The 25276-nt window shown below is 35.1% G+C and overlaps 1 protein-coding gene across 1 annotated transcript in view; it reads left to right on the top strand.

Moving 5' to 3' along the window:
- Positions 1–25276, top strand: part of LOC139966289 (uncharacterized) — a 91872-nt gene that overhangs the window by 59629 nt on the left and 6967 nt on the right. Inside the window, exon 3 of the mRNA XM_071969144.1 lies at positions 24472–24784. Within this exon, the coding sequence (XP_071825245.1) occupies positions 24472–24722 (251 nt within the window). The 3' untranslated portion in view covers positions 24723–24784. The remainder of the gene's footprint in view (positions 1–24471; positions 24785–25276) is intronic.

Raw genomic sequence — 25276 nt, 5'->3', positions numbered from 1 at the left:
AAACTGCGTTAATATAATATACCCGTATGGCACATTATATGAACTTTACTCTAAATCGTTCGCTTAATACGAACGACTGGTATTCTATTTCAGCTGACGAATAGATCGCTGTATGGTTCTTGGCAGATAGGACCTTGACTTACACAAAAAGAAAAAAAAAGACCAAAACAAAAAAAGAATAAGACAGTAAGATATGCCTGGTCCCCCTGTTGATCGTTAATCTTTCGGTTTGGAAACGATGCCTACATTACGTTTTCAAATTGGTCTTTGATTAATAAAGAACGTGTATTAAGGACAGGGAATGAAAGATGTGCTATTACATAGAAAGAGAAAAAAAAAAACAAGAAGCTTGGGCCGCTACTATTAGTCGAAAATTTCAACCTATACGGTTTCATACTACTATAGCGTAACACTGTCTCCCCTGAGCGGCCTATGAAGATCTTTGATTTCGTTAAGGGAATGTCAGGACTACTTTACTAGCAGCCTAAATTACAGCTTGACTGAAGGGATGGATGAAAGTATTAACTCGACTCGGGGTAATACGTCCATGGATGAAGAAATCTAACTTCCGAGATAGAATCTATGTAATTAGTCCACCACGTTTCATTCAGACACAGACTATGTAGTATATGTTAGTTTTTTTCTTCTTTTTGCATTATCATTATATAGGCTATGTGTATTTTGGGTCTCATAGCCATGCGCAGAATAAGTTTATTTCGCATTATTATAATTTGTAGTAGTATGTTGCTGCAGAATGTACATCGTTTTCCATGTGATGTATATGCTTTATGTGTGTAATGGTTAGTGTAATAATTTGATGCAGTGTAATGCAATGTAATGTAATGCAATGCAATGCAATGCATTGCAAAACAATGCAGTGTAATGCAATGTAATGCAATCCTATGTAATGTAATGTAATACAATGTAATGCAATGCAAAGTGATGTAATGCAATGCAATGCAATGTAATGCAATGCAGTGCGATGTAATGCAATGCAATGTAATGCAATGCATGTAATGCAATATAGGCGTCACGGTGAGACTGTTTTTTTGCCTCCATGAAAATGTGTGCATAAAATAAATGCAAATGAACTTATGTTGCAAGAAGCCTCGAATTTTGTCTTTTATTGATATATGATACATAAATAAACTTACATGAAGGAAATATCCAAATGTTTTTTGGACATGTTGCCCAAGATAAAGAGCCAACAATAATTAGTTCGCCTTCATATTTCACGTTCAAACCTAAGTTTTATAGTCTATGGTCATTATGTATATATGCCAATCAAAGACGTCTATTTATGACTTTATGACTAATTCTGATATCTAAGTTTACCACCAAATTAATTGATTTCATATTTCAGCATATCACATCTCTCTATGTGATTTACCCAGATAATTTAAAGTATTATTATATTACTTAATATTAATTAAATAATCCACAAATAAGACCCATGCACGCACGCTCTAAATGTGGATGTTATGCCCATTGGTCCAGACCCGGTAAATTTGCAGTCCACTCTACAGTATGTCGGTTCGCCGTCTGTAACATTTATTTCTCATACGCTTCCCATGCTGTATACATATTTCATTGGAAAGGCAGTTCGCCCGACCACTTATTAAAATTTTCACTTAAAAAATAAAAATAAAGTAAACAATAGAACACATTTGAAACCTGGAATACTTTTTGTGGACTGTATAATTGTAATGTCATAATAAACAGATATAATGTGCAGGATTCCGAGACAAGCTTGCATGATCAGCATTTACTGGCTATATCTACAACAATTTCCTAAAACTACAACTAAAACTAACCATCGACATACAATTTAAAAGGGTCGCGTTTTAGTTTTATAGTTTTGATATATATATATACTATCTGTATTCCAACTATAAAGGCTTTGTTTGCCTATTATAAAATGACATCAAAATTGGACATGTCAAGTAAACATTGTCAATTCAATTGTCGTATTTCTGACAACATAATTAATAGAAGTCTCTTATACCAAATATGGGTGCAACCCATGCTATGGCAGACGCCTTGAGAGCCAGCCCGCGGCCCGTCACCTGGTTGGTCCCCCTTTTCTTTGCCTTAGGTAAATTACGAAAATAACAATACCCTATTTTTCTTTTATCTCATACTTTCCCGGGCCCTCCTTATTCTCCCCGGCGTCCGTCATGTGGACGCCGTGACCACTCATACTTCTAGGCCTGGTGAAATCAAAACAACTAAAATCAAACATGTCATCAATTTATTTCGTTTTCGAAGAATTACTCAAAAGCAGCTGTGTGGTTTTGGCTGAGAAAATGTTATGCTATTGATCTATAATAGGTTTGTGATAAACTTCCATTGTTTATTAACTTTACTGCTTGATAAACATATTTAGCGCGACTAAATATCATTTTAAATGATAAATTATTTTAAAAGTAGAATATTTGAATATTGAAGAACTTAGAATTATCAATGGAACGAAATTACAAAGCCCTCTCGCCCTACCCTTGCCCTTACCAAATGAGGTTGTCCGTAATACGAAAGATAACCATTCCTTAATATAATACTTTTACACAATTGTTCCATTTGTAGATCTTCATGTTAATCCATGCATGTGACATAACAGAACTACACCCAAGCAGTAAAATATTCACAAATATTTCCCCTATCAATTGCAATAAATATCGTATCTTGATTCCATTTTCTTGGGAAAATGCCACATACAATATTTTGGAAAAGTCACGTTTCAGTATATTAAAACTCGATATATACTATTGAGTTATGATTCAATTTATTTATAGAATAAAGGGAAAAAAGCGGAAGCAATAGCTTATTAAATATTCACTAGTTATTTATGGTTTCCGTTTTGATGCAAACTTTATCAAGTGTATTTCTCTACGAAAAATGGTGTAGCTCTAATTCTTTGGCAGACTTATTTGTTGTTGTTGTTTTGGTCAAGTTTCTGGTGCTGTTTGAAAAAAAAATAGTCAATTACCAGCATTCGACTCATTTGTTTTTTGGCGAGTGTGTGACCGAATTTCTTAGATTTCGTTCAAGTTCTGTGTCATTTAGAAATATTTGTGTGATTGAGGGTTTTTTTTTGGCTGTGAACACCGTTCGATCTGCATTGATTTATCTGTGTTTACCATTGCAACACCCGTTGATCAGTTCTGCGAATCTTTGCAAGTATTTTTCGCGAAGTATTTGGCCGGAAATCATTAAATGTTTTACTTATGAATTCCTAAAGCTGTCCTTTACCATATATCACGTTGACCAATTCATGTCACATTTCCGCTCAGGGTCGGAGGAAGCGGATTCAATAGGGTTAGGGTGATGGGGAGGGGGTACAAACTCCAAGGGGAACTGGGCATGTGACTTTGGTCAAAGCGGCAAAATAGATCCTCTGCGCATTTCGTGACCACAAATCCCCTGTATTTCAATTTGTTTTGGATCACAAGGGTACTTTTAAAAAATATTTTCTTCATTTTTTTCTACAAATGAGATACGGTACTTATTAAAAAACCAATAGGACAGTTTTAATTACAAAAATTGGTTAAGGGTACTTTTTATGTACCAATAATGATTTTTGTTGCTGAAATGGGCTCTTCTGAGATTGTTAACAAAGCAGGCGTGCACGCACCCCCGTGCTTATGGAAAGCCATTTTAACATTTAATCGGGAATTTGAGATATCTTAAATTGTTTCTTATTTAAGATATCTAAAGTTATATTTCAGATATCTAAAATTAAATTCGAGATATCTGAAATTAAATTCGAGATATCTGAAATTTTATTTCAGATATCTGAAATTTATTTCAAGTATCTAAAATAGATATCGAAATATCTGAAATTCTAATTTAGATATCTAAAATTGAATTCGAGATATCTGAAATTGAATTCGAGATATCCGAAATTGAACTCGAGATATCTGAAATTCTATTTCAGATATCTGAAATTAAATTCGAGATATCTAAAATTTTATTTCAGATATCTAAAATTAAAATCGAGATATCTGAAATTGAATTCGAGATATCTGAAATTTTATTTCAGATATCTGAAATTGAATTCGAGATATCTGCAATTCAATTTCAGATATCTAAAATTAAATTCGAGATATCTGAAATTAAATTCGAGATATCTGAAATTTTATTTCAGATATCTGAAATTTAATTCGAGATATCTAAAATAGATATCGAAATATCTGAAATTCTAATTTAGATATCTAAAATTGAATTCGAGATATCTGAAATTGAATTCGAGATATCCGAAATTGAACTCGAGATATCTGAAATTCTATTTCAGATATCTGAAATTGAATTCGAGATATCTGCAATTCTATTTCAGATATCTGAAATTGAATTCGAGATATCTGAAATTCTATTTCAGATTTCTGAAATAGAATTGCAGATATCTTGAATTCAATTTCAGATATCTCGAATTCAATTTCAGATATCTCGAATTCAATATCAGATATCTGAAATTCTCTGGTATTTCGAGATATCTGAAATTGATATTTAGATATCTGCAATTATTTGTAGATATCTTAAATAAATTGGAGATATCTGTAATTGAATCGGAGATATCGGAAATTCCTCATTAAATGTTAAAACGGCTTCCTACTCCGCTTGCCTAGTTCAATTGGGTACCCCAGCTTCCATCTACGAAAATATGTGGTTATAAATTATGCCTGCTCTCCTATTTACTAGATGAGTTGTGGATCGTGTACTCCTGCACAGGAAATGTAGTGTTTAATTAATTTAACGTATAATAAACCTATTGTTCGGTTCATTTGGAGACCCTCGGCGTTCTTTTCAGATAGGCCTACACACAGACAGCCCACGTGCATGTATATTGTAGATCACACACTATCGATAGGACAAGTGATAATTCACTCGACGTAACACCATCACGATCACAAGGTTCTAACTCTCTCAATGTAAAGGGATCTTGGGTGACTTTTCAAGGCGTTCGCACCTAAAAGTCTTTGTTTCTAGTGCACATTTGGTGGACCTAAAGTAACTAATTATTTTCTCAGTTCACCTTACCTTTCCTTAAGAAAAAGTCATCACTTTGGTTCCAAAATTTTACAAAAGTACTTTCGTTAATTAAGACTCTGAGCCGTCCAATTAGTCCGAGCAGGGAGTTCTCGGTTAAATTCAGAAAATTTAATCTCATTGTGCACAACTATACTCTTTCCGCTTTTTCAGCAGGTTTTGGGGTAATACCTTCAATGACCTTTACCTCGTAGTGTGGCAGATTGTTTTTCAAAGTTAACAGGAAATGCAGCTTTAAACAGGAAGTGACATAAGAGAAGAAACAAATCAAAGCCTTTTTGATCGTTTTATTGATTTATTTTGAATTTTATCTAATTGGGTTGGTAATCTGATTATCTGAATATTTCTTTTAAGTAATACGAAGAGCTATGTGACAGATGTACTGTTAATGAATGCCTCGTACTATAAGTAACGGTTACCTTAACAGTTATCAACTAAGTATAGCCCGTCATTGAGAACTAAATAAAGAAAAGAAAAGATAACTAAAATCTGAACAAAAACACATTTCCTTCCCCCTCCCTCATTTTGTTTACGATTTCAATATTCCTTCATAAAGTACCGTCATATTTACATGTTGCTTATTTATATCAATGAATCTGCAGAGAAATACAAATAATAAATATCTATCTATAACAGCTCTAGCAAGTGGATTTATGAAACTTTGTTAAAAAACATTGCACGAAACCGATCGGTATACTTCAAGCACAGGGAAACTGCGATCATTAGAAGTAATGTCAGCATAAATTCTAATTTGGTGAGATAAATCTCTCCAATTTAGAAGTATGTTTCATGAGTTAACGGTGAGATTTTATCTCTGGCAGGGCATTATAGTTCGTCTAGGGTTATCGATTTAATGCCTTATTGTCGAGAAACGAATGTGTCCAACACTTCATAAATTTCCGGAGAAGGATCGAAGACTGCTTTTTAGTCATTAAAGGAGCAGTTTCACTTTTTTTATTCTACTAATGTTGGCTGGGAAGGTAAATTTGGGGATGAATTATTTAAATCCAAAGCACATGGGCAATGTGTTTAGACAGAGTTTTAATGTATCTGTAAAGTGGGAATTCAAAGTGTCTTAAACAATATTTTCTCTCGTTGCGTATTTATAGAGAGGTTGGGTTTTTTTTCTTCAATTATCATGGGTAACATAATCTCTTCCGCACCTGTATACCCGATTCATTCAACATAAAAACTGATTTAATTTCTCACTATTTTGACAATTTTCCCCCACCTTTCAATATTTTATTTACGTAGTAGTTGCACTTTTAAATGTTCCATCTTATTTTGAACTAAACTTTGCATATTTTAATATGTATTTTTGCTCATTTTAATTATGTTCAAAGTTGAGGTACATTCAACTACCTGGACAACCGCCTCATACTTCCACGTTTTGAAGACTATTAGATTAGATGTGACAGTGAACCAATTCTCTCCACCCTCACCCTCACCCCAACCACTCCACCCCCTCCCCCGCCTCCTCCCGCACAGTCGTTTAGATCATTGTACTTATTGAATAAGCAAAGAGCCTGCGGTTGTTGGAGGGAATCACCAAAACTATATTATAAATATAAAAACAAACCTACAGGCGTGTCTTCGTTGTAGTCATAGTTTCGGTTGTAAAAAGTTCAGCCAAAAAATGTCAATATATCAAATGTGTAATAAGTAAGATGAATTAAAAACAATGTAATAACTAGAAAGGAATGTTGCCCTATGCTTTGTTTTATTGATCCGTACGGTAGTTGTAAAATAATGTGACGTGTACTTTATATATCGCAAGTAACTTAGGTGCACGCAATTTGTGAACAATAACTGGTTAGGTTTGATGGTTATGGATTTAATGGCCAGAAAAAAATGTTGTGATCATAAAAACATTGAACAGTGAAGAGTTAATTTATTACTATGTTGTGACAATTTTTATGGATGTTTTAAATTTAAATATTTTAGTGCTCCCATTAGGATAAGGCTGCGACTCCTTTATATCGTGTAACTTACAAGTTTAATGCAGGAAAGAGCGAATTTGGCGAACTTAGATACTATGGACACATGAGATAAAAAATGTTCATAGGTTAATGACGAAATATATTTACATGCAGTGAACGGGGGAAATGCAATTTTAACTATAAAACTGTCATCAAGTCTCATAAATTGAGAAATTTGTAATACGTTTCATGTCTTATAGATTTAGATTTGGCGGTACCTGATTATTGTTGCATATACTCTATAGGCATTATTTAGTCCTACCAAAGTTGAAAAGGGCAACAAAACCCAACCATCATGTAAGGCTTACATGATTGACAGAGATATATTTGTGATGAACAGGTCTTACCAATTCCAACAACAAATCTTGTTCCGTTAAGATAGTTTAGTTTAGTTTAGAGACCCATGGATCAGGAAGCCTTACAGTAGCTTATTTGAGACCCTATCTGTGTTAGATCTCGAATGAACACCGGCTTATTTCAAGCTTTCTCTTTTCGATAAGTGTTCAGAGGGTAACGAGGCAGGGGTGTGAATTCGCTCCCCTTCCTGCTCCGGGGACCGCCAATTAACGTCCCCATCCGACGGACGAGAGTGTATGCCCAGCATCTGACCACTTTCACAAATAATGAGGTAGGCAAAGGCACCCCATTAGACATCACTGCAGTGCAGCCGTGACGAACAAAGTTGTCTCGAAACCAAGTGAAGATGCTAGTTTAAAAGTCTGTCTGGGAGCTGTCATTTGTAAATCTGCATGTGATGCCATAAAGTGGCAAGTGCCACTTTGTTTTGAAACTTTATAACTTTCTCTCTGTCCGTCTGTTCATATTTCCATGGTAATATGTCAATTAAAAAGTGTTGACACTGAAACTACTACCATCATTAAGTCTACCCTCTTCCCTTAATCCTCTCTTTGTCCGTCCACTGTTTATCTCCTACCTCTCCTCTTCCCCTGTTGGTTGCTTTCTTTCTTCTCTCCATCCCTTGTCTACTAATCCCCTTACATCTATCTCATGGTGTTCACCATGCTCATTAACCTGGCTGTATTCTGTGCGTGTTTTGTCCCTTCTGTTACTGTTACTTGTCATTTAGCCTTTGAAGAAGATCCTGCTAGGATCGAAACGTCAGGCCAACTTACTTTTACACATCATTAAATCATGTTAACTTTAATAAATTCAATACTTTAGATTCAACGTTGCCTAAATCCATCTCCTTTAAAAAACAATAATGCAAAAACGGTAATAAATAATTTCCAAAAGAGAGGGGAGGCGGAGGGGGAGGGGATGGGAGGAGAAGGAAAGGGAAGGGAAGGGAAAAAATAGAAATATGAAGCACCTTTGGCTCGACGACGTCATTATTTAGACTTGATCAAGTCGTTGGTCTCGTTTGATATTAAATCTGTGATATTTCCCAAATGGCATTAGATTTTGCTTAGTAATAGTATAGTTTGAATAAGTTTTTCATCCCATTCATCTCTACATAGCATAAAAATCAATTATGATGGTAGGATTTAACTGTATGTCTCTTTACAGTGCAAATGTGATAGCAGGATTTACAGTATGTCCCTTTACAGAGCAAAAATGGTACTTCGGGTCATGGTTGACGAAAACAAAAGATTACCCTAACGATAATCAAATAAGTTAGAATTTACTAACATGGTTACTACTGTTCAAGCTACTGTAAAGAACATTTTAATTTCACAATCAGTGAGACATTTTATGATCTAATAAAACACACGTGAATGTTTTGGAATAACTCGAAGGACCCAGATTCTCGTCGAAATTACTTTTGAATAAGTTCACCACATACCGTATTGGCAGACGATTCGATTTCAGAGGTCTCAGACACCTAGAAGGTAAAGTATGATACACCTTGCGGACATACATGTTGTTGAGAATCATGTTAGTAACCCATTTATTTTTGATATGGAATTTTATGAAAATATTTATGGGAATTGAGAGTTGAGTTTATTGAAAGAAAAGAGGACAAACAAGTATCATGTAGTAACAAATATTTGCATCCCTGACTGGCAAACTAATCAACCGCCGACGCGATCAACCATCACATGATTGTAATGTATACAGTTACACATTAACAAACTTATTGTAAGTTTGAAAACTGACACAACACCAGAAAAGTGACATGCAATGAAGAAAGATAATATCTATCATAAAGCCAATCATATCATATCAGAAGTAAAATTTCCAGCTCAGTTAACTTCTAAAGGACATCACTCATCAGTATTGGTTCATGTTGTCACGTTGCTAAACAATTTCTGCGAGGTTTTCAAAAGTATACCCTCCTGGTTGGGTGTGTCTTAATGTTACAAAGTCTTTCTATGTAATTTGATCCATTGTTTTAAAGGAATTTGTTAGTGACAGTCTACTGAAAAAAAGTCCATAATTGTTTCATCGCCACAGTCCTAGTTCGGGGATTTTTCAATTTCATCCTATGATTCAGAAGAAGTGAATTTTTGAACCTCCCGCCAACTTAATCTAATTTTTTTTTAATAGTGGGGAAGGAATGAACTGTTAAGACAACCTTTGCAAACTTTAGGCAAACCCAAAAGACTTGTTATAAAGGTGCACGACAGTGACATGTTTGCTAAAGATTTGAGTATGTGTGACCAATTCTCAACTGTCTAGCATATTGTGTATCGATGACAATGCAATGATCTGTAATTACCCCCCCCCCCCCAAAAAAAAAAAAAAAACAATCGAACGTTAATCCTTACATTTTTTGTCAATTTGTAACTAACAGTTTCTTTAAAACATATCTGAAATGGTCAAATAAGAAAGGCTTATAGTAACTGTTCCTATTCCTATCACTTTATGACGTCACACAAGTTTAATCATATTTGTCACAAAGTTTCGTGAATCAATGTTGGATGAAAATTTTTGCCCGACAAATTTAGAGAGAACATGTAGTCCAAATATTCATTGAGCATAGGATTTCAGACCAGAAGCGTTGTTTTACTTACACTACCACTACTATACTAAGTAATGTGCCGTAGTATTACTATGTAACGTACCGTATTAGTGTACAGAAGCGTTGTACTACCTGATACTACTACTATGTAATGCACCGTATTATTACTATGTAACGTACCGTATTAGTGTACAGAAGCGTTGTGCTACTTTACACCACCACTACCATACTACTTGTACATAATGCACCTCATTACTACCATGTAACGTATTGTATTAGCATACAGAAGCGTTCTACTACTTTACACTACCACTGCTATACTTCTACTATGTAATGCACCGTATTAGTACTATGTAACGTACCGTATTAGTGTACAGAAGCTTTGCACTACTTAACACTATCACTACCATACAACTTCTACGTAATACACCTCATTACTACCATGTAACGTATCGTATTAGTGTACAGAAGCGTTGTACTACTTGACACTACCATTGCTATACTTCTACTATGTAATGCACCGTATTATTACTATGTAACGTACCGTATTAGTGTACAGAAACGTTGTGCTACTTTACACCACCACTACCATACTACTTGTACATAATGCACCTCATTACTACCATGTAACGTATTGTATTAGCATACAGAAGCGTTCTACTACTTTACACTACCACTGCTATACTTCTACTATGTAATGCACCGTATTATTACGGTACTATGTAACGTACCGTATTAGTGTACAGAAGCGTTGTACTACTTGACACTACCATTGCTATACTTCTACTATGTAATGCACCGTATTATTACTATGTAACGTACCGTATTAGTGTACAGAAGCGTTGTGCTACTTTACACCACCACTACCATACTACTTGTACATAATGCACCTCATTACTACCATGTAACGTATTGTATTAGCATACAGAAGCGTTCTACTACTTTACACTACCACTGCTATACTTCTACTATGTAATGCACCGTATTATTACGGTACTATGTAACGTACCGTATTAGTGTACAGAAGCTTTGCACTACTTAACACTATCACTACCATACAACTTCTACGTAATACACCTCATTACTACCATGTAACGTATCGTATTAGTGTACAGAAGCGTTGTACTACTTGACACTACCATTGCTATACTTCTACTATGTAATGCACCGTATTATTACTATGTAACGTACCGTATTAGTGTACAGAAGCGTTGTGCTACTTTACACCACCACTACCATACTACTTGTACATAATGCACCTCATTACTACCATGTAACGTATCGTATTAGTGTACAGAAGCGTTGTACTACTTGACACTACCACTGCTATACTTCTACTATGTAATGCACCGTATTATTACTATGTAACGTACCGTATTAGTGTACAGAATTGTTGTACTATACTTTACTATACTACTACTACTATGTAATGTACCGTAGCGCTCGTTAACAGTTTTAGTTCTGTGTTCTACTGTTCACACTTTCAGGACCTAACTGTTCGGTAAATAAGTTGATAAACATATCATGCCACGATAAAGGTCATTAAGTCGTAATAATTCACCAATTGTGGTTCGTCTAAGTACACCAAAGTCTGTTACCTTAACAACCGTGTGAATCGTTTGATGTTACCGTTAAGTGCCAAGCCGTTGTAAACCTGGTTCGTCGGAATCTATCGAGAGGCAGGAAACTGAACAATATTTCAAATGCTTGAATACCAAGCGAAGATTGACTGAAAGCTTTTTGTCCACTTGGTAAACATCAGAGACAAGGGGGAACGATGGTTGGGGATGGGACGTTATCATGTGATAATTGTTGGAGGATCGAATGCCGTTATATACACCCCCCCCCCAATATTAATAGCATGATAGTGTTGTAAATTTAGTAACTAAATGAGGCCAATGCTACGTTAAAGTGACCATGACAACACAGTATGATGTCACAGTTAAGTCAAAAGAAAATAGTAGACAAATAGGTATTAATTAATAGTAATCATTATGAAGCATTTTGTCTTCATTGAAACCAACTGAAACAATCTCTATTATTAACGACGATCACATATGAAACAGATAGGACATAAACATCTATTTTACACAATTGTTATCCTATACCAGTTACTAATGGCACGAAACTTATATGCATGCTTACAATAAACATGTGATAACACACTGTAGGTATGTTGTCAACATAGAACACACTATACGATGGAAGTTCTCGGCTAAATCTATGCTACGATTATAACACAGCGTTTTACAATGAAGATAAACAAGTATTGAACCTGCTTCAACATTTGGCTTGTAGGATTTTAAAAAAAGGGTTATATCAGGATCACTACAGCAATATTTCAAAGTAAATTCCGTGCCTACAAATCCCTTTCTAACCAATCTGCAGTGTTTTAGCGATATAAAAGAAATTCAGAACATATTCTCTGTGTAAACTGTGTAGCTTCCCTCCCCAAGACCAGCTGACATCAAATTTATAAAATGAACTCCTCTCATCAATGCTGCGTCTAATATTTTCCTTCAAATGTCTCTTGTTTCCTCCTATCGTTTTTGTGTTTCTTCTTCAAGGCTACACAGAGTCAACTTTGTTATCAACTTTATTAAAAGAAATAATTTGTGGAAGTCCAGTAAAATTAACAATTTTTTTTTCATTTTTTCCTGTTTCTTATTTTTCTGGTTATATGGAGAAAAGCGATCCCGAGTTCAACGTTCTAACCTTTCAGCAAAAAGTCAAAGGATAGCAAGTTTAATAGGTCGCGTTCTTCGACCTACAGCCATGGTTATTGATTTCTTACTGCGAAATTATAAGATGTGAAATATCTTAGACACTGTAACTGAGCACGGCTAGTGACATCTTCACTTTCCATCAATTCCTCACATTTCATCGTCCTGTGAACTACTTTCTAATACTTCACTTCTCTTTCGTCAAGTTCTTAACATAACTGTTCTTTTTTTGAAAATTGGCTTATGAAAGAAATAATGTAGGGTAATATTTTTCCTCTCCTATTTTTTTCTCTTTTTTTGAGATTTTAGAATTAAGTCAAGATCCCTCGATAGTTTTCTCCTAACCAAAGTAACTTTTCCCTCGGAACGTTGAACTCGTGGATAGGAGTCACAATTTTAGTAGAATTAAAACAATATTATATATAGAATATCTGGGGCTGGGGAAACAGGCCGCGATCGAGGTAAGGTTATGAAGCTGTTTCTTCAAGTCGATTCAAATCAGTCTGCTTGCAGGAGGATGGATATCTTCTCAATTCGAATCAAAGAAAAGTCTCTGGCGCGGCAATCAGAAGCAAATATCGATATAACGTATGATTTATGTTCCCGTAATGTTACTCGAGTCTACATCAAGATTCCATTAGGGAATAGAGGGCGTTCAAAAAATGGCAAATATGACCTTGACTTAATATTCAAAACTTGCCGAAAATGAACTATGGACTCGAACTCCGTGGGGAATCTGTATAGGGCGATGCCCAAACTTGGCTTCTTGATGAGTTAGTTCTCTAGATAAGAAAACTGCGCCTGAATATTTTGCAAAAATAGGTTACTAAGGTCGCGAGAGTTTGTAGAAAATCCATAAATGCAATATCAGTCACAACATATGTGTAGATCTAAGTTTTTTGATACATGGATATATATATAAATATATATATATATATATATATATTTATTTATATTTATATTAATATATATTTATATCCCCCCTCCCAAATATATGTATATAGAAAATGAAGATGCACTTTCCTCTCTTTGATCTAACAAAACGAGTCATAAACAGTCACTGGATCTACATTTGAAAACCCTTTTCTAATTTTTTTTTATATTTAATCTAATGATATTTTCTGGAACTTATAAATCTCTAGACTAATGTTCCACTTCGAGTTATGATAGGATATGAGAAATTCTTAACATTATTGTTGAAAAAAAGGTGTGACGACATCAAAAGGCCTATAGTATTCACTTGTATTCGATATGTCCCTCAGTAACCATTATTTGCTGTGACGTTAGGGATATAACAAACAAAATTCCAATCGACATGATAGTTCTGTCCACTTTCAATCCTGATTTGAGTAATATTCGCCAAGTTTCATTAATTTGATCAGAAATCCCAGAAAAAGGTTGGCTGATAGTCTTTCTTTCCGATTGATGTAAGCGAACCTGAAGTAGTATCTCAACGTCTCGCTTGAGAAGGAGGTATCCCAAATTCTCATTTTTTTTTTATCTTTTGTCTTCCTACATTGCAAACATAACGAGGAGAGCGATAGAGAGAGAGAGAGACAAACCACGTAAAATATTCTAATTATGTAAGATTACGTGACAAAAGCCAATTAATCTGTTTGATATAGCTCAACAAGCCGTGAATATCTTCATTTTTGAGGATACATCGACGCACGTTTCTCTAAAAAAAAATTTACGGAAGTAAAGCTTTCCAAGAATCTTATTTCATGTAAACAAATTTATGATGACTAACGAATCTAGGGGACTACCACAAAACCTTTATTTTAATACTTCTTTGTTTTTGGCACGAGTTATCGGAAGTTGAAAGTTTATTCAGAGTTTACGTAGGACATTTCAGAATTCTATACACGACGTGTTTCTTGAAGTTGAATCGCTAAAAATGATTATATGTGTTGTTTCTGATTATTATATGCAGTAATAGGGTAGATGAATTGTTCGGAACTGTCTGTAAAATGTAATCTCTTGTAAGTATCTCGCATTTTTGACCTCGCGTTGTAATTGCAACATTTTGTATTAATCTTCTTGATGAGAAATGCTCTGTCAAGTTAAGAGCCTCTGTTGATAAGAAATCCTGTTGCCTCATGCTAAGGGGGGGGGGGGGGGGGCACTCTAAGCTTGATGACAAACGGTACTTCCGACAAGATGCAAGTTTACATTAATTTAGAATGCTTTGAATCATAACTTATCCACAGTAATATCTGTCTTTTTCTTCTTTAAATTTTTTTGCTACGGAGGGGGAAGGGGTAAGAAAATGTTCGGGACTGAGAAAAAATGAAATTAGTCTTATCATTTATGGCTATTATTTAAATTATAAATAACATTGAGTGAATTAGTCGTTGCGGGGGTGAGGAGAGTTGGGGGGGGGGATAATGGACACGACTGGGTGTCTGGGCTCTTCCTAACACCCCATGGCGTTACTAATTTGTCTTTAGACAGTTTGCTTTTCTATATATCGGCAAAGTATCGTCAGGCGAGGTAGCACAGACATCAAACATATGATACCGACATCTGTATATATGGTATGTGAACGCCTTAAATTAAGGAGCGAAAAAAGGTCAGCGCCTCAACAATATTTATAGAAATTTGGATAAATAAAGACGAATTAATAAGGCCCCGTGCCCTATGGGAGCAACACGAATGGTATAAATCGATTCAACCGTCAAGATAAAGCATCATTTTATCTTTTTTATTTGTCGTTTAACGCTAAACACCCAACACAATTTTAAAGCCGTCCCATTGGCATGGATATATACGCACCAGGGTAGAGTCATAACCGACAGTGTGTAACATCGGGAGATCGAGGCGAAATATTTTCTGTCTCTGACATTTTATGTTACGCATTATTTTATTTATTTGTTAATTATTTGTTTTCTTTGTTCAACCTTTGAGCTTATTGCCTCATCTCATTGTTTCTGGTTCAAGTTTGGTGGACTAATTTTAAGTTTTATCTTTTCAGGTATACTTTATTTTTCATTTCACAGCTCAATAACGGTTTACCGCCGGTGTTCTTATATTCATGTGTAAGATACCACAAGTTACACTTTTAGCAATAAACATACGCTTACGTCACCAATCCAGATATACCTAATCCCCACAGCTTCCGTTTGTATATACCATTCGGGACGGAAGTTGTTCATGTCAATAACTAGCTTGGATAACTGATCAATATGAATGTAACTATTTGTGGCCCGGCGACGAAATATTCTTCTAAATCACGTTCGCATGAAAAACTAAACTATATTTTCTTCCATGAATCCACTTGGACAGTAGTCTTAGCGTATACTCATTCAGCTGCTTTAATGTTAGTTTATGCAGGCTTATATTTGTCCTATTTACCAGTTACCTTCGACTTACATATAAATTACATTAGAAAGGCTAATGCAAGTTGTATAGTTCCACATGCTGTGCATAATATCCACACCATCTGTTTTCTCCTCAGAACAACAGAAAGACGTATAAAATGATAAGCTTGTCATATCTGTATAGTCTAACGATGATTTAACGTTTAGCCACGAATTCAAATCGAAATAAAAAATGGATCATTTTACTGACTCTCCTCTTCATTTATGTTCTAGGATTTTCGATAAATTTCGAAGTATTTCAATAACCCTTGCCATATACCGGATAACGAGGAAGGATTTGATTGGATAAAGACAAGATGCTAAAGATGATAGGACATAAAATAATTCATGGCGTGCTTCTGATAAATATACATATATGGTCAATATAAATATATATATGTATATGTATATATATATATATATATACATATATATATATATATACATCTATATATATATATATTAATATGTATATATATATGTGTGTGTGTATTCATATATATATTGAATACAAACACAATATATCAATCAATATCAATTGGTAATTCATATCAATTGGTAATGTTCAGGTTCGCCCTTCCACTCATGCGCGTAATCTTGGTGTAATTTTTGATTCCAATATGTCTATGAAACGCCACATTTCCAAAATAACAAGTTCTGCTGCATTTCATCTCAGAGGCATCTACAAATTACGAAACTATTTAAATGATAAGGCAACTGAACAAATTGTACATTCTTTTATCACTTCAAGGTTGGATATGGGCAATTCCTTACTCCTCGGTCTTCCACATGAACAGATTCACAGACTCCAATTAATCCAAAACTCAGCTGCACGTATTGTAACTCATTCTCATAAGCATTGTCATATCCACCCTGTCTTAAAACACTTGCACTGGCTACCTGTAAAATATCGTATTATGTATAAAATTCTCCTTATTGTTTATAAATCACTTAAAGGACATGGTCCAATGTATATTTCTGACTTATTACATATGTATGTCCCCTCTCGTAATCTAAGATCCAGCTCTCAATTTTTATTATCTGAAATTAAGTCCAAACATTCTTGGGGGGATAGGTCATTTATTGTTTCTGCCCCTCGCTTATGGAACCAACTTCCCTTAAAAATCAGAAAAACATCTACTCTCTCTAACTTTAAGAAGAGCATAAAATCACACTTAATGACGAAAGCTTTTATATGATCTTATACCATTAAGTTTCTCTTCTGTCATTGTTTTGTATTTTTCTGTATTATTTGTATCATTTCTCATTGTCATTTGCGCCATGAACATTCTTTGAGTGGTGTGTGCGCATTATAAGTCTTATTATTATTATTATTATTACAATATATATATTGAATACACACACATATATATATACATTAATATATATATATATATTAATATGTATATATATTTATATATGTGTGTGTGTGTATTCAATATATATATTGTGTTTGTATTCAATATATATACATGTACATATATTCAAGATGTATATATGCCTATTATAATATTGAAAACGTTCTATTACTTTGGGCACAAAAAGCATTTCAATGACTCGTGTCGTTAGGTTTCAACGCCTGTATATTATGAAGAATGACGCAATTAAATGAAGACAATTTCAATTAATTTCGAATTATCCGGCATCTGTTGTGCTTACAATTTAAGCCCTGTCACACATTTATGTGGGAACTTCACCAGTATAAACTGTTGAAGTTTGTAATCTGTTATTTACATGTAAATTATCTTTCTGATGTATGACACTGCTTTGCATCTCATATGAATGTCTTGAATGTCCCTATGAAGTAGATTTGATCTCGGATTCTTGCATAAAAACAGCATTTTGTGCTTGGTTTGTATAGTTTGACTGATATGCAGTACTATTCAAAATAGTCACTCGGTACTCATAGATTTATCAGTTAAAACTGGAAATGGGTGAAGATCCGATTATCAGTTACAACTGACATGTTTGTTAATTACACGGTAACATATGTCAAACCATTAAAAGTTATAACTGTCTGCATGTTTTACTGATGAACTGATTGTGCGTTTTCCACAGCTGGCGACCAGGTATAACTTGTGAGCGACATCTTTCGTGGGGGAATTCCCATGGTTTATCTCATCAGCCTCACAACATATCCCAACATATATAAAATCATAAACAAAACTCTAAACTTAACAATCGTTTTAACTTTATTACATCCTCATCGCAACATCGTAGGAATGATTACTTACGTACGAAATCACACATCGAAGTCGATATATATATGATACCACAATGCTCATGTGACTCAAGAAAAATTACGGTTTTGTATACGAAATAAACACTGCAAGAGGTTATGCATAGCTTTGTGTGTTTGGGGGCTTCTGTTTGTGATTCCTTCTCAGTATAGGAACTGATCGTAAGTGTAACATATGTTAAGGAATTGTAACACATGTTAAGGAATTGTAACACATGTTAAGGATTATTGTAACACGCATTGGATCTAACTGGTTAACGGTTCCTCACCTTTGCTATAGGTTTAAAGCTGATACACTGCAGCTATTAGAATAGTATTGTAGTAAATCAAACCCACTCCTTTAGATTAGTTTACCAAATGAGGGATAATGATGAAGTAAGAAAATAGTTACAAAATAATCAAAGTTTCAATTTTTCGTCGCTGGGGTACTTTCGTGTCTACAGCTCTAAAACAATGAAACATATTATTAATCGCTTGACATTATTATATACTATTGATTACTAGGTCGCGATTTATTTTATTCCGTTTAATGGGGGGGGGGGTTTGTCTAGACGTCTATAGTTTTTGGGAACTTGCTGACGGAAATTGGCAAGATATTTCTATAATTAGTTCAAGACTATAGTTTTCATGCATTCAGAAAATCGATTATGAAGTTTAGGCGGGGGTTGGGGGGAGGGGCAGAGTGGGTCGTGGTTCAATTTGGGGGAACCCTGATACCCAATATGCATTCTGAAAATCGATTATGAAGGTAAGGCGGGGGTTTGGGGGGAGAAGGGGAGAGAGTTGATCGTGGTTCAATTTGGGGGAACCCTGATACCCAACATGAGATACTCAAGTGATGCCAATATCATTCCGAATTGTTCTCTTCGTAACACAAGATACTGATATGTATATAGTTGTGTACGTTATAAGTCAGTTGTTGTAGTCGAGTTTTATGTCAGAGGTAAATAAGTTAACGAGAGTTTATCTGATAAAAAGTAACACAATAGTGAATATACAGAATCAACACACCTGTTTTGTCTGAAGAATACTACAATGCAAACGTGATAATTATACCGATATATTTGTTATTTTATGTGATGATATATATATATATATATATATATATATATATATATATATATATATATATATATATATATATATATATATATATATATATATGCGTGTATGTGTGTGTGTGTGTGTGCCATATTATAAAACTGAAGCTGGGGAACATACCTATACACCATATGGTGCCATGCTTGTATTGAGTGTGTACAGGCAGGGAGCTGCTATTCCCTGATACTCATATTTCTAGCACAGCTACCTCTACGCTTACCCGCCGTCATGTAATTTGTACCTGAAAATCGAGGCGTTTTGGAATCACTTTTATATAGACTAAATATTGCAAGCTTATTGAGTTCTCGTATATACTCTCGTGCTCTCGTCCTAATGTATTTGTACAAAAGTTAGGCATGCGTGTACTGACTTCCAGTGTCGATTGTCGTACTATTCATATCAACTGCATGGGAAAGGTTAATTAGCCAATAAACAGATAATAGTTCTCAGAATTATCATTGAAATAATTGATAAATCGAATTGTGTTTGCAAATCAATGTAAGGCGGTTCTATGGAAGTTCTAATTGTCTTCCCGTTTTGCCCCTATTTATATCAAGTATATGATTTCCACATGCCGTGAGATTCAATTGTTTATCCTTTATAATTCATATTATTAAAACTTAAGTGAAAACTTTCAGAAACAATTATTGTCATTTTGCTTTCTTTTTCTTTTCCTTTCTTGCTTTCTTCGAAGAGATCAATTTTTGTTGTTGATGATTTGGTGTTTTTTGTCACTATCGCCATTTCGTCACTATTTGTTGTTTTATTGCATTTTTGGCGTAAATATCATTACAGATTGTGCAAGCAATAACAATGAGAGAATCAGTGGCCTGACAAAACGTTTTCATATTTCTGCAGAGATCGCATGTTTTATGCCCAGCTATAAAAGTGGATAATAAACACGGTACAGTTGAAGTGCGCCAGAGATTTTGTTATCTAAAATAAAAGGGGGTTTCCAGACTACACGGGAAAATTTGATGAATTTTAATGCCAAATTGGCCCTTTTTATTGTCATATATAGCCGTTCTTTGATTGATTTAGTGTCAATTAACAGCCGACGACTTGGTGACAAATAAACCACAAGATATGGATTCTGTATATTATGGACTGTGTATATGGACAAACTGCCCTGCCTGTGTGCGTGCGTGCGTGTATATATGAGGCTGTACTATCATATTCAGCCTTTGGGGGATAAGTTGTTATTGAATATATATTTTTGACTTTAATACTGGAGAATGACTAGAAGACGTTCCAATCAATCTGCCAGAATCTGCCAGAATGAAAAAAGCAAATAGGAAATGGAGAGTTGTTAGGATGACCGGTAGGCCTATGTATGATTTCTTCTATAGGAGAGTGAAAAAGCAAAAAAATCCTATAAAGACATTTTGTATTGTACCGGCATGTCATAAGTTAAGAAGCCCTGCTAAAATTACCGTAATCTTTATTATAACGACTTAGGTATATTTTTAAATTAATCCGTTGCCATATGAAGGGGTTATATAGTTTCGGTCAAGGGGTGCCATTCGGGTGGGTGTTGTAAAGTGTATAGCTAAATGAATGGAAGATATTAAGTACATAAATTAAAAAACATTGAATTGGTTGAAATGTTTAAATTAATAAACAGTTTTTAATCATTGACTGTAAGCAAAGTGAACACAATGTAGTAAGGTAAGTAAATGCTTTAACTTAAGAATAATAAAAATTATGACGTCACATTAATTGTTGCCAAGTTAGACCCAAGTTCAAAAGCTGTACATTGATTGGCATTACAAATGAAATAAGCAACGCGCGCCGATACGGTTTAAAATATTTTGAGTGAAGTTACCGATGTCTTTGCGAAACTTTGTGTAGTAACGTCACTAATGTGTTAACATTATGATTTTTTTTGGGGGGGGGGTGGGGAAGGGGGGTTGATTTTGAGGAAGATATCTGTTTACAGTGCCGATTTTTTAATGCTGTAGCGGAATGGAAAAGTACAACTGAGCCCTTAAATCCTCGTTTATGATACACACCAAGTGTGAGAGACGCAGGTTGTGTGTTATGACTGATCTTAGGATCCTAGCCTATATGTATAAGGGGTACTGGGTTGTGGACACTTGTCAAATGAGGGAGCCTGGGCATCTTTCCAAAGAAAGTAAGGACAATTAAACCCGACCACTGATTTCAACAGTGCTTATCAGTCACATATGAGCAAGAATCTGAAACATTCGGGGTAAGAATAGGACAACCTATTATCACAGCGAGTTGTTCAGTTTTCCGTTGTTATCATGAGTGTTATACCAAAATTGTGTCAGAAAATGATCGAAACACGAACCCAATATTTCAGAGCTCTAGTAACAACTTTTACTCAAATCATTTTACGCATGTCGAACAATTCAATAATATGGTAAACATTCACACATTTCTAGAGCAATTTACACCAACCGCTCCTGCCCCACCCACTCCCCCACCCCTCCTCTAGCTCTCTCATTGATCGCACATGAAAAAAAGTGTTTGTCATCCTTCTGCGCATGATCATCACTTGTTTTGCGGTCTGCAGACAGCCTACTTTGGTTCGATTCTTCTAGATGGTTGATGGGGAGGGGGGTTGGGATGTTGGGTGGGTAGGGACGATAATTTAGATTTCCTTCGGTTATGTACGTTCTCTAGAATGCTGTTGCGCTTTTATCAGTAGTTGCAAGGCAAATGACGTACTGTGTTTTAAGTCGAAATTTCGTGAACTTTCCCTAGGTCTATGCAACCAAACGGTCAATTACTTGACACTAAAAGTACCACAGATTAAGTTGTATGGATTATATCCATGGTTCTGCACGGTTTATCAGTTCGGTGTTCGGTAAAATATGGTATATAGCAAGTTCACTCGCACTATGAGGTATACTGAGTTCACAGTGCGGTTTATCCTCTTTGTTTGACACCGGTTTGTTTATATCAGCCTTTACGGGTTCTTGGGTTCAAAATAAATATTGGACACGCAAAAAGTGTCGGTTTGCCTAAACATGATGAATTTGGTGAAAATGACCAATTGACAGCCACATTTTTGAGGGGGATAGACTCGACGAAATTTTCTTCTATAAATCTATATATATGTGTATATAGGCCTATGTGTAACGTTAAAAGCTTCGTAACAAAAGAAAATGGACAAAAAAGAAATAGAAAGTATTTTCAAAACATGGGTATTTCACTAATATGCATTTATGAAGAGCCCCCTCCTCCTCACCCCTTCCACTCTTTCATGATCCCCATTCACTTATCCGTACTATCCGTATATTGAATTTTAATTCCACCCTCCCTCCCCAATGGGGGGGGGGCAACGAACATGTTTACCGTATATGTCAATTCACTTTATACGACGTAACAGAATTATTTATTTATTTATTTATTTATAATTAATGATAAACTCTACAACAAAAAATGATAAACATCTATGATGCCAATGTTGGAAATTGATTTGATTAATATTTTGCATTAAATTAAGGTCCAGTGTTTTTTCTTTAGCTGTTCTTACCTATATTTTGATCCTTATAGGTAATCAGGTTTTCCAGGTAAAGCAGGTAACTTGAGTTTACCCCGACCTACAAGGCAGTTGACATACTCAAAGCCCTACGTTAGAACATACGGTACCATGTTCTTCGTCCAAAAAAAATATGTTACAACAGTTAAAACTGGTCACAAATATTCATAATTTTTAGACTTCTTTCATAAATAAGCTCAGAGGATTTCTACTCAGCTTTGTGAGAAAGTGAATATTATTTGATTTGGATTTGGTGGGGCATTTCTAGTCAAGCTTGAAAATTTATCAATCTGTTTCTCGGAGAAGAAATACTTTTGAAAATAGAGGGCACTGTTACACTTTTCGCTAAAGAAAATTTGTATTTTTTCTGCAACATAATGCATAATAGTTAACGACTATTTCTCCTAGTCATAGGTTTTACTTATTGTGAACGTGTATCTTAAAGAAATAACAATTCAGTAAACGCAAATGTAATAGATGTTCACTCGTTGAGTTAAAACCCATTAAGAGATGTTTATAGTTCCCCATGAGAAGAATCCGTTCCTTTAAAACATAGCAAATTTGTCTCAGTAATTAATCAGTATGCTTTGCGTGTAGGGTTATGACCGTTAATTGATTGAGGACAATTACCAATTTCTCATCTTATTTTATATCTAAGACGAATAACGTAACAGTATACTTATATTTAGTTAAATGATTAAATCATGACAAGGTTCGTCCATGTCAGACGCCTCCCTTGCACTATTCCTACAAGCATCGCGTCGTCACGTGATCAGTATTTGTTTTCTTTCTGTAGTTGCCAATAAAAGCCAACATTTGTCAATTTTGCCAGATAAACATGACACTATAATACGCTTGATTCGTTGATTGATAATTCTGCTAAACTTTCAGAGCATCAATTGGTCGGATGAAGAAACAGTCACCTCCTGAATTTTGGTCACCCTGTGGAAGTTAAATGAGCGAGGAATCCGAGGAATGGATTAAATTATATTGTTTCACCCAGACAACTTACCACGCTATATTATTACCATATATACGTACATGTACATGTAAAAAGCATTTTGGAAATTCAATAATTTGGACAAGAGTACTTCATAGTTTAAATATAAAACTTAATTGAACAGTTACAGCAATGACCTTCGTTTTATGCAAATTTTAGTATTAAACAGCACCGATTTTTTCCCTGAGATAACTTAAGGTTATAGCATCTATAGATACTGTGACTTGTAATAAAACTGATAACATGGTTCGAGATAGCATTTGTATTTTGTACCCGATCATTTATTGCTTTGGTAAGGTATTAAATGTACATATTTTAGAGGAACCTTCGCTTCATGTACAGAGTGCAGGAAGTGAATTACATATTTCATTATTCTATTAATAGAACACGCTATTTGGCATTTTATAAAGTCGAAATGATAAAGTATATAACATTCTTTGTATTATGTTAGTCGTTACTGTATATCCTTCTCTTCCTATTGTTCTTTGTATTATTATTATAGTCTTTACTGTATATCCTGCCCAGGTTCCTATTGTTCTTTGTATTATTATATTCGTTACTGTTTATCCTCCTCCTGCTATTGTTCTCTACAGATGACGAAAAATCAAAGAACGAAGCTCCATCTTGGCTCTCTGCAACATCAGGTCGGAAGAAAAGATGTCCATATACAAAATACCAAACCCTCGAACTGGAAAAAGAATTTCTCTTTAACATGTATTTAACTCGAGACCGCAGGGTAGAAATAGCCAGGTTATTGAACCTGACAGAAAGACAGGTTAAGATATGGTTTCAAAATCGACGAATGAAAATGAAGAAGATGAACCGAGCCGGGACGATGGTGTAGTCTGCTACCCGTGACGATCCCGTCAACTTGTGTTGGTGATAAGTGCTGAAGCTACCCTATATCAGGTGCGTATCCAGGGGGGGGGCGTTGGGGGCGCGCGCCCCCCGGGTAAGAAAAAGAGGAGAGAAAAAAAAAGAGAAGAAAAAAGGAAAAAAGAGGGGGAAAAGAGGAGGAGGAGAGGAAGGAAGGGAAAAGAAAAAGAAGAAAGAGAGAAGAAGGAGAAAAGGAGGGAGTAAAAGAAAAACGCGAGGACACCGGGAAGAGAAAGAGGAACAGTGACATCATTACAGCGCTGAAGGGTAGCCAGTGACGGATCAATGATTTCGTAAAAGTGTGCCTCACCCTACCCCTTACACCGACAACTCCATTTTTTTGACGTTTCCATTTTCCTGTCTCACTAATGATCTATATATATACTATATATGGTCTATCATAACGCGTGTGTAGAATTGTGCTATGAAACCAACTGTGGCTGGTCTCGAACTCGACCGTGTCGTCGGGGAACATGACGCATTTTGGGATGGGGGCGACCGCCCCCCCCCCCATTCAGCATT

This window comes from Apostichopus japonicus, chromosome 4 (genome assembly GCF_037975245.1).
Source record: "Apostichopus japonicus isolate 1M-3 chromosome 4, ASM3797524v1, whole genome shotgun sequence".
Taxonomy (NCBI): Eukaryota; Metazoa; Echinodermata; class Holothuroidea; order Aspidochirotida; family Stichopodidae; genus Apostichopus; species Apostichopus japonicus.
The sequence above is the reverse complement of the archived record's forward strand: the minus strand, read 5'-3'. Positions and strand labels throughout refer to the sequence as shown.